This window comes from Syngnathoides biaculeatus, chromosome 12 (assembly GCF_019802595.1).
Source record: "Syngnathoides biaculeatus isolate LvHL_M chromosome 12, ASM1980259v1, whole genome shotgun sequence".
NCBI classification, from domain to species: Eukaryota; Metazoa; Chordata; class Actinopteri; order Syngnathiformes; family Syngnathidae; genus Syngnathoides; species Syngnathoides biaculeatus.
In genome coordinates this window covers 22164973-22179261 of record NC_084651.1, presented here as the reverse complement: position 1 = coordinate 22179261, position 14289 = coordinate 22164973, and the positions used below count along the sequence as shown (strand labels likewise).

Sequence of the window (14289 nt, the reverse complement as noted above, 5' to 3'; positions counted from 1 at the left end):
ATTTGACTTACTGAACATCCACAGTTGTAGAGTATCCACTCTAAGCCCTAATTTATAATACGTAATGGCTGATTGAAACAGGATGTGATGAAGCAAATTTTGCCCACGTTAACCCCGCTGGTGAATGAAAATTGAATGCAAACAAACTCAACAACTTGTTGAAAGCTCATTTTGCCATGTGCGAACGGGCGTTAGTGGTTGCATGTGACTTTTTTTTTTTATTGTGTGCGCATATAAATGTTATGTGGTGGCACTATCGCAAGTACATGTTGTAATGCTCCCTTAACACAGTATCGCTATATCAAACATGAGCTTTGAAAGTCGACAAATTTTTCACTGCTTTTCCTTTCGTCCATGTCCTCCACCTGGAGTCTCTCCTTTGTGAAAAGAAAGAGCACCTTCTTGTATTATAAAGTGCCAAGGGGCATGCATATGCATGTATGCGCGTTCAGCCAACAATATCTGTTGTACTGCTTAGTTAATTCATTCGAAAAAACATTTTTATCCTGTATGCACAATAGCGAAATAATACTAATTCTGTTAATAATTTTATCATTGATTAAATATCATTATCAGTAATTACAATGGTTTATTATAATTATTGTTTAATTTCACTGGGGAAAAAAATGACAGATTAATGGAATTTTTGAATTACAGTATTATGTTCAGCCAGCAGTGCAAACAGCAGTGAATCGGTTTATATAGACAAGCATAATGTTGCATCTATATACACACTAGGTAAAATAATTTGACAAAATACCGAGATATTAAAGAGTATTCCGGTCCCGACCTGGTGGCAGCGAAAATGAGGAGACTCCGGCAAACTCAATTGTAAAATAAATAAAACCTGCTGAATTTGGACCGAATGTTGTGAATACTCGACGTGGGACTTCAGGGGACTAAGAATCATTCTGTGAAACCTTAGTACGTAAATTGGAGCCGTATTTCATTTGCATTTGAAGCAGCGGGGCCTGTCTTAGCCTAGCCCTGCTTGCTAACAGCGAGACGCATTAGTAATCAAATACTTACCGAGGAGGAAAACAACAATCACGAGTACCTACACGAACTGCAAAACCTTCATATCATATACAATGAGGTCCGTGAGTACCAGTATTGAGGAAGTTGGACAAGGCCAACTTAAACTTGCCCCTCGGCCCAGACTACCTTTGCTTAGTTGGCTTACAACGTGACGCGTTTGTGATCAAACCGTTAACGTTGAAGATGCATCGAACGTGAGTAACTGCATAATCTTGTTCAACCAACACAACTTGTACAACGAGGATCTTGAGGACGACTACGTGCAAATACTGGAGTCAGAGGCCGGTCCCAAGCCCGGATAAATGTAGAGGTTTGCGTCAGAAAGGGCATCCGGCGTAAAACTGTGCCAAACGTGTATGAGCGTTCATCAAACGAATTCCATAACGGATAGGTCGTGGCACGGGCTAAATACGCCCGCCCCCAGCACTGTGGCTCTGCAAGGCATAGGTAGAAACTCAGATAATGTTGGTTGAAGGCAAAAAAGAGGAGGAAAATGGCTTAGTCGGCAGAAGAAGAAGAGAAATGCACAGAACCTAAAGTTGTGTATAGGGACTTTGAATGTCGGGACTATGACAGGAAAAGCTCGGAAATGTTGTTGACATGATGATTAGGAGAAAGATTGATATATTGTACATCCAAGAGAGCAAGTGAAAAGGGAGTAAGGCAAGAAGTTTAGAAGCAGGGTTTAAATTCTTTTACCATGGAGTAGATGAGAAGAGAAATTGAGTAGGGGTTATTTTTAAGGAAGAGCTGGCTAAGAATGTGTTGGAGGTGAAAAGAGCATCACATCGAGTGATGAGGATGAAATTTGAAATTAAGGGTATTGTGTATAATGTGACTAGCAGCTAAGCTCCACAGGTTGGATGTGACCTCAAGTTGAAAGAGAAATTCTGGAAGGAATTAGACGAATTAGTCCTGTGCATCCCAGTCAAAGAGAGAGAGCTGTGATTGATGCAGATTTCAGTGGACATGTTGGCGAAGGAAACAGGGGTGGGGGGGGGGGTAGAGAAGTGATGAGTAAGTACGGCATCCAGCAAAGGAACATTGAGGGTCACATGGTGGTGGACTTTGAAAAAGGATGGAATTGGCAGTGGTGAACACTTATTTCCGGAAGAGACAGGTACATAGAGTGACCTACATTAGCGGAGGTAGAAGCAAGCAGGTGGATTATATTTTGTGCAGACGATGCAGTCACTCACATTTGAAAAATGTACGGGTGTGGTCAGTCATGCTCAGAGGTAAAGTTGCGGGTGTGATTAGGTATGGAATCTCAAGACCTTAAAATAACTTACTGGATTAATATAACATAACTGTAAATTAAAAATAAAAATCAACAAATACATAACTAAAATACAAAAATAAAATTTCAAACTGAGAAATTATCATTTCCAATTTCAACTGATATTAGTAGAACATGATATAAAACGGTATTTACAATTTTTCATCAATAAAAATCCTTGATCTGACAAACTTTATCTGAAGAAAAGTTAAATGCACTGGCCTATCAAGGAATAAACATGAACGGTTTATACCCGCAATGTTTTGAAGAAACAGAAAGTTTAGTTCAACATAATTGCCGTTAGTGGCAACAAGCAATACATTGTAACAAACATTCCTGTCGGCAATCATGATGTATTGTTGTGGACGGGGTTTACCACGCATTGCGGGATTGCCGTAAATAGGAGGCCGGCTTGCTAGAAAGCGGCTTTATGTGCGTGCGTTCGACGTATTGGCCACACCTGAATCAAGCGATGAGGGGGATGACAGTCTAACGTCTTTTTTTTTGAGGGGGTGGGGGGTACTGCCTCACGATCGACCCAATGAGCACTCCTGGTGTAACTGAATTTCCTTTGACATGGCTCATGATGTTGATGACTTTCGCCGTAAATGCCCTCGCAGTACGTGAAGCACCTCTGAACTTGTGCTTTCGGTCTAGCTTCCGTACATGCTCAGTACGGTTAACTTGCATTTCCTGTTCCTGAGTGAATACTGGTTGTTTTGGAGCAGGCTTGTTTGGTTAACGTTTATGAAATAAACACAGAAATTAATGTCAAGACTACTCAAAATAAGTGACATCTTTCAATGTCTATTTTTTCTACTCGTAACAAATTTACGCGGATGATTTTTCGTGCTCGACTGTGCAGGTTTGCGAGCACGGAGGTGCGTAAGCATGGTCGCGCGCGTCAAATGTGAGTGACTGGACGATGTAATTTGAAGGCGGTTGCTCACTGTAAGGTAGTGGCGGGGGAAAGTGTGGCTCGACAGTATAGGATGGTGGTGTGTAAAATGACTCTGGTAGCGGGTAGGAAGATTACGAAGACAAAGGTAGAGCAGAGAATCATGTGGTTGAAGTTGAGAAAGGAAGAATGTTTAGTGGTTTTTCCGAAAGAGGTGAGACAGACTAGACGGACAGGAAGAGCTCCCAGAAGACTGGCAGAGAGGGAGGCAGGAGAGTACTTGAGGTGTCTTCTGGGGAGAAGGAAACTTGGTGGTTGACCCGCAAAATACAGGAAGTCCTTCAAGGAAAGAGATTAGCGAAGAAGAAGTGGGAAACGGAGAGGACTGAGCAGAGGTGAAAGGAGTACATTGAGATGCAACGTAGGGCAAAGGTAAAGGTGGCGAAGGCTAAATAAGAGGCGTATGTCGGCATGTACACCAGGATATGAAAGAAGGAGAAAAGGATCTCTACACGTTGGCCAGACAGAGGGATGGAGATAGGAAGGTTGTGCAGTAAGTGAAGGTGATTAAGGATAGCGATAGATATATATTGACTGATGCCAGTAGTGTGCTAAGGAGATGGAAGGAGTACTTTGAGAAGTTAATAAATGAAGAAAATGGGTGAGAAGGAAGAGTAGAAGAGGCAAGGCTGAATGACCAGGAAGTTGCAATGATTAGTAAGGGGCAAGTTATAAAGGCACTGAACAGGATGAAAAATGGAAAGACAGTTAGTCCTGATGACATACCAGTGGAGGTATGGAAGCAATTTGGAGAGGTGGCTGTGGAGTTTTTGACCAACTAATTCAAGAGAATACTTGCGGGAGAGAAGATGCCTGAAAAAAATGGTGCAAAAGTGTACTAGTTCCCATTTTTAAGAACAAAGGTGATGTTCAGAACTGTGGAAACTACAGAGGAATAAAGATTATGAGCCACACAATGAAGTTATGGGAAAGAGTAGTGGAGGCTAAACTCGGGTCAGAAGTAAGTATATGAGAGCAACAGCATGGTTTCATGGCTAGATAGAGTACCACAGATGCATTATTTGCCTTGAGGATGCTTGTGGAAAAGTACAGAGAAGGTCAGAAGGAGCTACGTTGTGTCTTTGTACACCTAGAGAAAGGCTATGCCAGAGTACCATGAGAGGAACTGTGGTACTGCATGCACAAGTCCAGTGTGGCGGAGAAATATGTTAGAATAGTACAGAATAGTACAGATGTATGAGGACAGTGGTGAGATGTGCCAGATGTGTCAGAAGAATTTAAGGTGGAGGTGGGACTGCATCAGGGATCCGCTCTGAACCCCTTCCTGTTTGCGGTAGTAAAGGATAGGGTGACAGACGAGCTTTGACTGGATTCCCCTTGGACCATGATGTTCGCAGATATTGTGATCTGCAGTGTCAGCAGGGACCAGGTGGAGGAACAATGAGAAAGATGGAGGCACGCACTGGAAAGGAGAGGAATGAACATTAGTCGAAGTAAAACAGAGTATATGTCCATGAATGAGAGGGGCGGTGGGGGAAGGGTGAAGCTCTGGGAAGAAGGGATAGCAAGGGTGGGTGATTTCAAATACTTGGGGTCAACAATATTGAGCAATGGTGAGTATGGTAAGGAAGTGAAGAAACGGGTCTAAGCGGGGTGGAACGGTTGGCGGAAGGTGTCTGGTGTTCTATGTGACAGAAGAGTCTCCGCTAGGATGAAGGGCAAAGTCTATAAAACAGTGGTGAGGCCGGCCGTGATGTACGTATTAGAGACGGTGGCACTGAAGAAACAACAGGAAGCAGAACTTGAGGTAGCAGAAATGAAGATGTTGAGGCTCTCGCTCGGAGTAAGCAGATCGGATAGGATTAGAAATAAGCTCATTAGAGGGACAGCCAAAGTTGGATGTTTTGGAGACAAGATTCAAGAGAGCAGACTTTGATCGTTTGGACATGTCCAGAGGCAAGAGAGTGAGTATATTGGTAGATGGGTGCTGAGGATGGAGCTGCCAGGCAAAAGAATGAGAGGAAGACCAAAGAAAAAGGTTGATAGATATGGTGAGGGAAGACATGAAGACTGTGGGTGTTAGAGAAGAAGATGCACGAGATAGGCTTAGATGGGGGAAAAAAAAATGATACGCTGTGGCAACCCCTAACAAGCCGAAAGGAAAAGAAGAAGAAGACGACAGAGATATTAAAGAACCACTGTCAGGCTTCCCGCAGCTCCACGAGCTGGTCCTCCATTTCCGAGGTTCACTGGACTTTACACTTCAAGTGTGCCAACCATGTTATTATACTGATATGCTTCTATATTCATGGAGGGATTTTAAGCGGAATCGGTTGTAATGTGCCAATGTTTCCAGAGTGTTGCCAAAAGGGCTAGACGGGGGCATGTTTTGAACGGTGAAATCGTCAATACAGTGTATAGCTTTGCTTAAGAATACCTCTAACCGTCTGGTGAACCCATTTAAACTACGACAACAGGTAGCACGTTTTTATTTTCAGCCACTTGTTTGTTCCCCAGTCAGGTAACAGGTTAGTACTTTTGGCTACATTCCATTTCAAATCACAACTGATTCAGTCATAACTCAAGATAGTTGACTTTCCCCACATACTTGAAGATTTTGGCCCGTAAATACTGAATATCTTAAATATTCTGACCAGTTTTGGATGCAATTATCGGGACAAATTCACCCTTCACACACTTCAGACCAAATCTTACAGGATAATCTCAAGATATAAATAGTCTGGCCTTCTTCGTCCTTGATTGGAAAGGGGCAAAATCGGGACAAAAATACCACGATTATCTTTATGTTTGTACCAGCCTTAGGGATCAGGGTCTCACATGACACTTCTTATGAGCAGACCTAAATTTAGAATCCAAGTTCACAAAGACTTCATTCAACTGTTACTTAAGGGGTACCAACACACTCAAAGCTATAAATAGAACCAGAAGAGCCCTACCATGCACACACACACACACACGCACACACACTGAAAGAACACTAACAAACGCTCATGGACATTTTGGCTGAGTCTTTTCAAAGTCTGGGGGAGACAAATCCATGAGACATTCAAAGCACAGTTGAGAGGGAGGGTATTTATAGCCCAGAGAGGGAAAACTCTTCCATCGTGTCACAAAAGGGAGACACGTTGCTAACACAACACTGAAACTGACATGTTGAGAAATTCCACTGTTTACTATGACTTTCTGCAACTGGGTTACCAAGCTTCAGGTTAAGAAAGACGCAGGCAAAAGTCCAAGTGAATAATATCCCCTGAATGTTCTATAATATATACAACACTCAAAGACAAAGCCATTTTAACACAAAGTGATACATCAACATTGATTATTAATATAGAAAGGAAGCACCGAGATCAAACACAATCCATCACAAGAAGCTGGTAGAAGCTATTTTATTTAACATTGAAAGTTATCCATTCATCCATCCATTTTACATACCACTTACCCTGACTAGGGCCACAGACTTGCTGGAGCCTATCTCAGCTGACTCCGGGCGAGAGGTGGGGTACACCCTGAACTGGTGACGAGCCAATCGCAGTGCACATAAAAACAACTGACCATTCACAGTCTCATTCAAATCTATGTGCAATTAAGTGTCTTCAATTACCCTACCATCCAAGTTTTTGGTATGTGGGAAGAAACTGCCGTACCCTCTGTAAACCCAATTCAAAGTTATGGAAATAGAAAAAAAAATAACAGTCACCATCAGGAAAAACTTTATGAACCATACATTGGTTTTTGTTACGGTCACTATAACATTCATCCAAGTGTTGATAGAAGTTAATTACTTGTAAGGTCCCCTTGACTACATTCCATTATCAACTATGAGAACAATTTTTTTTTACCTATTAAAATATTTTGTTAGTATTTCTTAATTTTGTTAATGACGTGTAAAGAATATCTTTTGTAATGTTTTGAACATCATCTTACAGACAGGAGTCTATAGAACATCTTGTCAGTTTTAAGTTCAAAGTTTTGTGAGGAGTAACATTATTTGGATGGAGCTCAACTTCCCAAAGCACACATGCTTGTTGTTAAAGCAGAAACGAGTTGAGAATGAATCAACACTGGCTGTTTGTTGGACTCATTTTGCCCAAGTAGCTTCAAAACACAATGATATCAATGTAAGAAGGGTGTAAAAATAAATAAATAGAAAAATAAATAAACAAAGCTGTAAAATATAACAGTGGAACCGTGACTCATGAATAAATTACAGTATGGACAAAATCTTCATTAAAAAGCATTTACGTGAAACATCCATTAATTTTAAAAAGAAAAACAAAGGAATAAAGTCTCGTAATGAATTGAATTGGTGAAGCAAGGTTACACTATAAAAAAGGTAAAAATAAAATCACCCACTGATAATATAAATGTTAAAACAATAAAACAGAGGTCTTAATAATTTTCACACAAGTGTAAAAATAAGGGGCAGAAAAACTCACCCAAATAAGTGATGCCTTGTATGGCAAGCCTGAAAGAGTGCGTTCTTTGTTTGTCACGTTCTTTGTAGATTTCGGGTCCCAAAACCAAGGAAAAAGCTAATTGCATTGGCCGAGGAAAACCCTTTCAAACACTGAACTGAGCTGTTGTAAGGACATCACGTGGCATCATGCATGGCAGTTTGCATCCTCGTGTTTTAGGAGAATTCAGAGGGACATTTTGGTCAAATTCAGAATTTTGACTGCAACGGTTTCACTGTAATGCCAAAACCTCAAGAAAAACCACACGTGGAAAAAAAAAGAAAACCCATTTCACTTGTAGATCATGTTTGGTTTGGAACCGCAACATTAGCAAAAATATACAGGAAAACACTTGTGTCAGATTTGATGTGTGTTGAAAAAAAATTATTGTCAGCCTTTGCTAAAGTTTGTTTGTTTGTCCTTCCGACCATGACATCAACGCGGGCTTTTGTTGATCACTGAATCTCCAGCCTCCCTGACATACTACATTGATACACATTACTTGCGCGAGAAAGTGGGCTATGGCAACAATACAACAGGAAACCGTGAGCAGAGGAGCCAGTGAGTGTTTGTGGGAACCTCGCGTGTTTATGCGCGAGACTGTTGCACTTGAGACTACCGCGGGCGACTTGAAACGCGCGAGTCGTGACGAGCCGAATTGTTCCGTTTGCAACGTCGAAATGAACAAATGCGGACATCTAACGTCTTTGAAATTTTCAAACAAATGAGGACGTAGCCAACGGTGAGCGTGCTAAAAGCAAACGGACGAACGGAGGAACTCACATCCTCGAACAGGGATCCAACGTTGGCTGTCACCAGCAGTATTCCCGTGCCTGGTAATGTTGTTGGCTTCCCAGCCATGCTATCTCTCGCAGGTGGTACGTGGACTGGATGACCAACTTCACAGGTTAAAAAAAAAAAAAAAAAAAATCGATATATTTTACACTAACCCGACGGATGCAGGCGAACGTCTCGGATAGCTGCTTAAAACACGGGCAATTCGCGACTGAAGCCGGGGCTGAGGTGGCTCGGCTGGGGCATATTTTTTCAGGGGCAACCACTCATCGACCGGGAGTTACTTTGCAGTCCAAGGTCCGCTGAGGAGCTCTTCTCGTGCTACTTGTTACACTCCATCGTAAAAGTTTCCCTTTTCACCCACGGCAAGCGCCTGCGGGCTGTGGTTCGCTTGAGGGACGAACCTCTTCCTTGCTTGCTTCAGTGCAGCGAGTGTCCCTCGTGAAGCAGGACCATTGCCTTTCAGTGTGCTCAGATGATAGGCTGGAGTCCCGCACTGCTGTGACGTCACGGTGCCAATCGGAAACGCGCTGGCTCTCTTAAAGGGCCAGTCCACTATAAACACAGATGTTGTCCTTCTAATGCACCTTTCCGAACTTTCAATCACTCGTACAATAATAGCCAATCAGATAGCCGCATTGTCTGGCTTGATGCGCCCCTCTCGCCACATTGTCCCAAAAGCAATGCTGGTTGTCAGTGAGCGTGCCCTTGGAAAAGTTCATGTTACGAAGAAAATTGTCCTCAGATGCCATTGGGGAATGTGCAATTCTGATGAAAGATGTCCTGCTAGGATACAAGGGGTCCAGTTGATTCATTTTCCAAAGCCTAAAACACAGTTGAGGAAGTGTCTACGATGGATTAAGGCCTGCGGAAGACCGCACGTACAACTAAATGTGGACAATTATCAACAAACACAAGGCTGTATCTTCAAAGGTAAGTGAGGGAGAAGTATCTTTTCTGAGTTTGATTTCATTATTATCAGTGCCTTATACATTGCAGGAGAACAACTTTCACTTTGTTAGTGTATCACTGACCTGCTGAATGAAGTGTGTAATGTTTTATCCCGAAGAGTCAGGTTAGGGATACGTAAATGCGCGATGTCATGTAAAAGAAATGTCTTTTTGCCTACTTGTATCACATCGGACTTTTAGAACAGAGCACTGGATTCAATTGACCCCTCCGTACAGGGCATTTAACCATGCCTCCTGAAGTCACGTCACCCCACTGTTGCTAACCTCAGACAAACGTTAGACAAAATGGTGTCGCAGGAAGAAAAGTCGAGAGCAAAATTGTCCGATTTACCAGCTGATTTTTCACTCGCATTCTTACCGAATAGTGAAATATCGTTGAAGAGCAGACAGCAGGGCTTCAAGTATTTCAGCGAGGGGTATTTCAATGGTATTTCCATGCATATCGATGGAGTAACCATTGATATTAGCGCGAGATCTTTCCGGAGTCAGAGGAAGACCGAGAAGCCACATACATTGCATTTGCAGTTGAGTCCTACAAGGATATCTGAAGCTCACTTTACATGTCAAGCAGGGTAAATACATTTGGTGTATTTTGCATATTATACATTTGTGGAAAACAATTAACCATACGTTAATAGATCTTAATATAACCCAAAGACGAATTCGTCATTGACAGTTTACTGTTACCTATCACACTTGTGTGCAGAATCTGTATGTGTATCTGTATACCCGTTTGTGAACTGCCGTATGAAGGAAAAGAAGAAGGCGAGGCTTGATTTACGAGTTGTTTCTCTCGTTTTCTTTGTGTAAAGTCACGCACTCCCCTCAATAATTATTCTTGAATTAGTGCCGAACCTACGTAAGTCCCGACCGAGTACGACAATCACTACTTTAGTGCCCTCAAACATCCTTCCTTCAGTCTTGGTGTCTCGGTGCACGTCGAAGGCTTTTAGGACTCGCTAGTCCGGTTTAGCTTAGCTCGCTAGCCGCCAACAAAGAGACACGTTTGTACAGTCAGGTCCTCGCAAAGTATCGCTCAACACAGATCAAGTGTGTCAATCATACACACGTAGCTATGTTATGCAAGCGAAGAACTGCTAATTCATTTATATGAGACATGTATTGAAAATCAAAAATAGGGCTTACCTTTGTGCAAACATATCTGTTCCGGTTGATTTTAGATGGATTCAGTTGATGATGCGGTCTTCCACAAAGTTTGATCCATCGAAGACATTTTTCATACTCGGTCTTCGGTTTTGCAAAGGGTACAAATTGAACTCCACCAACTAGCCTATCAGGATATCTGTCGTCACTATTACAAAGGCCGTGACTACACCTCTTAACCATATCTATTGTTAAGGATCCCTAAGCCGTGATAAAACGCAAACAAAAGCTCTACAGAACCATGCGACTTTGTCTGAGGTTATGGCGGACAACAACAAGGGGCGTGGTTTAGGCACATCCCTGGCCTCTGATTGGTCAGCGACGCGGCCCACGCAATTTCTACGGAGGGGTCAATTACAAGCCAAGTCAAATGAATACACCCACTCACTTATAAAAACTACAATGATATTACTCGTGATTTTTCCAAGTGAAAAGAACTCACCCTGCTTTAAAAAAAAATTCTGAGAGAACATAACAACATCCTTCAGTAGTGGCAAGGTAAAGCTAACTAACTCATTAACATGCAGCCAGTGTGACTTAAGATGCAGCTGCAGCACACTGGGAAAAGTTCAAAAGGATTTGAACAATCAATTTCCAATCAAGTCATCATTTTAGATCATTTCAGGTCAAATCAAAACCCGAATACACCGTACAGATATTGATAGATAGATAGATAGATAGATAGATAGATAGATAGATAGATAGATAGATAGATAGATAGATAGATAGATAGATAGATAGATAGATAGATAGATAGATAGATAGATAGACAGACACACACAACGGAACCTCAGTGTTCGAACAACTCAATGCCTCGGTGCTTCAATTGTCGGGGTGCGAACATCCGAGCAAAGCTGAACCCATGTTGAACGCGTCGTCAAGCCAAGCAATGCCGAGACTCACTTTGAGTCATGCATGCAGTCATAGTGTGAGTATGCACATTCGCGGGTGCTTCTCAAATATTTATTTTTTTACTTTTGCAGTACTTTCTTTGCCCTGGGCCCAAAGAAAGACAGCGGTACAACTAGCAGGAAAGGAAAAGGAAAATTGTGCAAACCACAGTGGTTTTAAGGTAGGAGATAATCACTAAGCACAAAAATGGGGTTCGTGTTTGTCATGGCTGTTGCTAACCAGTAGCGTTAATATTTACAATTTTATCTCTAAAGCAGGGGTGCTCAATGCGTTGATCACGATCGACTAGTCAACCGCAAATGTAATAGTGGGTAGTTCGCATGACGTTGTGTGACAAAAAAAGATGTCGGCCTATTATCAATCCCGTCACTTAATTGATATACATGTATAACTAATAAAATTTGAATTTTCTGGACACTAAGTTCTCGCACATGCGCAAACAATAGCGCTACGTTAGTCAAAACCAACAAGTTAGTCCGTGAATTATTTGATTCTTGTCCCAGCCACTTCACACTCAGCTGCAAAAGGCTCAAGTGAGTGTTGGACATCACAGCTTGATGAAGCCAACATAACCAATAGTGGGTAGAGAGGTGCCGATAATTCAATCAGCCGTTTTGATTGTGTGTTGCAGTTTGTTTGTTTGTTTTTACTCCTGGCAATGCGGCCCAAACTCTGACACTAGTCGTACGGGGACCAAACAGCCCATATCAGGGGGTTCAGTACCCCATACTCCCATAGGACCCCCCACAGGACCCCCCACAGGACTCCCCGAGGGACATGGTCAAACGCCTCCAAGTCCACAAAACAGGTAGACAGGTTGGGCAAACTCTCATGCACACTCTAGGACCCTGCCGAGGTCCGCTTGACCATTGTTCCACGATTCAGGACAAAAACCACATTGCTCCACCTGAATCTGAGATTTGACTTCCCGACGGAGTCTCCTCTCCAGCACCCTGAAATAGAGCTTACCAGAAAGTCTGAAGAGTTTGACCCCCCCCTGTTGTTGGAACGCACCCTCCGGTCCCCCTTCTTAAAAAGGGGGACCATCACCCAATCTACCAATACAAAGCCACTGTCCCCCGATGTCCCTGCGATGTTGCAGCAGCTTGTCTACCAGGACAAACCCACAACATCCAGAACCTTTAGGAACTCTGGGCGAATCTCATCCACCCCCGGGGCCTTGCGACCGAGGAGCTTTTTAACCATCTCGATGGCCTCAAACCCAGAGAGCCTGCCTCAGAGAACCCAGACTCTGCTTCCTTATGCGAAGGCATGTCAGTGTAGTTGAAGAGATCTTCGAAGTACTGTATTCTATCCACCGACTCACAACCTCCCAAGTCAAGGTCAGATGTGTCCCATTATCCCTATACACAGTGTTGGCGGTACACTGCTTCCTCCTCCTGAGATGCCGGACGGTGGACCAGAATTTCCTTGAAGCCATCTTGAAATCGTTCTCCATGGTGTCGCTGAACTACTCCCACGCCCGTGTTTTTGTCTCAGCGACCACCAAAGCTGCATTCCGCCTGGCCAGCTGGTACCCAGCAGCTACCTTGGGAGTCCCACAGGCCAAAAAGGGCCGATAGGACTCCTTCAGCTTCATGGGATCCTTCACTGTTGATGTCCATAAATCTGTTTGCGGATTGCCGCCACGGCAGGCACCAACCACATTACACCCACAGCACCAATCGGCCGCTTGCGCAATGGAGGGGCGGAACTTAGTCCACTCGACTCAGTGTCGCCCACCCGAAGGCAGAGGGAGGCTATCTATACTCTTAATCACCATCCGGCATTGTTGAAGCAGTCTACACATTGTTCCGGGAGTTTTAAAATAAGGCATAAATACTGTATTATCTTCATCAAAGCTCTCCAGCTTCTCAAGAAGTACAATTACACCGCATGGCTGAGGATCTATCCCAGCAAATGTGCAAGGACATAAAAGATTGTGTTTCTCACTGCAGTTTTGGAACTTACTCACAAATGTTAGTACCCCGAGATGAGGAAATGTGCTACCTTTTTGACTGCATTGTTCTGCTCCACTTACTTACATTAGTAAGCCTTTTCCTAAATGAAGATCTATAACTCCAAGTAGCGTTCCACCCTAATTGATGAACATTTGGAAGTGTACTTGAGATTGGCTGTCAGCAGCTATTGTCCAGACTATGCATCCCCAGCTGATTCATTTCAGTTCAAGTCATCGGAGTAAAAAAATTTACATTGTTAATTATTATGTTGCGTTGTCCAAGGTTGGCTCATGCGGTGATGCAAGGTACATCAATATAAATTCATGCTGAGATATCTCGGTGGCCCAGAATTTTCGCTCACTGGTAGTTCTCTACGCTCTTAAACTGGAGACATGGTTGCAACCCTCACTCCACCAAAAAAAAGATGGATCATGGGAGGTTGCCTGCTTGAAAAGTAGATCTTGGGGCAAAAACGTTTGGGCACCCCTGCTCTAAAGTATTTTTGGCATTCATTTTTATAAATTTTTGTTCCAATTAAGCAAGCCAACAATTACGTTTTGGGGTATTAAATTCTCGCTGTTATGACTCATGTCACATTTTGACTATGAAACCCACCATGTGGCGTCATTGAAAGATCATCAGACATGCCTTTCAAGCAGAAGCATCAGCGCTCCCCTTGTGATTCTAAGGAAGCCTGAGACCAAAAATAGCCCTATTCACTTAATGGTAGCTGGAGGTCAGCATCTTAGGTCAGGGATATGACACACCGGAT

General features: G+C 42.9%; 1 protein-coding gene and 1 long non-coding RNA gene across 4 annotated transcripts in view; one reads left to right on the top strand and one right to left on the bottom strand.

Annotated features, from left to right (window-relative positions):
* Nucleotides 1-8964, bottom strand: part of LOC133509797 (inositol polyphosphate-5-phosphatase A-like) — a 218480-nt gene extending 209516 nt beyond the window's left edge. Inside the window, exons 1-2 of one of the 3 annotated variants that reach the window (XM_061837168.1) lie at nt 8665-8964; nt 8498-8601 (exon numbers count right to left, since the gene is read on the bottom strand). In XM_061837168.1, coding sequence (XP_061693152.1) covers nt 8498-8575 — 78 coding nt within the window. In that variant the 5' untranslated portion in view covers nt 8576-8601; nt 8665-8964. Of the gene's footprint in view, nt 1-7696; nt 8218-8497 lie in introns of those variants that run through there. The other 2 variants (XR_009797447.1, XM_061837170.1) reach the window with 2 other exon arrangements.
* A 190-nt stretch (nt 8965-9154) lies between these two features.
* LOC133509798 (uncharacterized) overlaps nt 9155-14289 on the top strand; it is a 28966-nt gene continuing 23831 nt past the window's right edge. The window contains exons 1-2 of the long non-coding RNA XR_009797448.1: nt 9155-9442; nt 11628-11716. This is a non-coding gene — a long non-coding RNA (uncharacterized LOC133509798). The remainder of the gene's footprint in view (nt 9443-11627; nt 11717-14289) is intronic.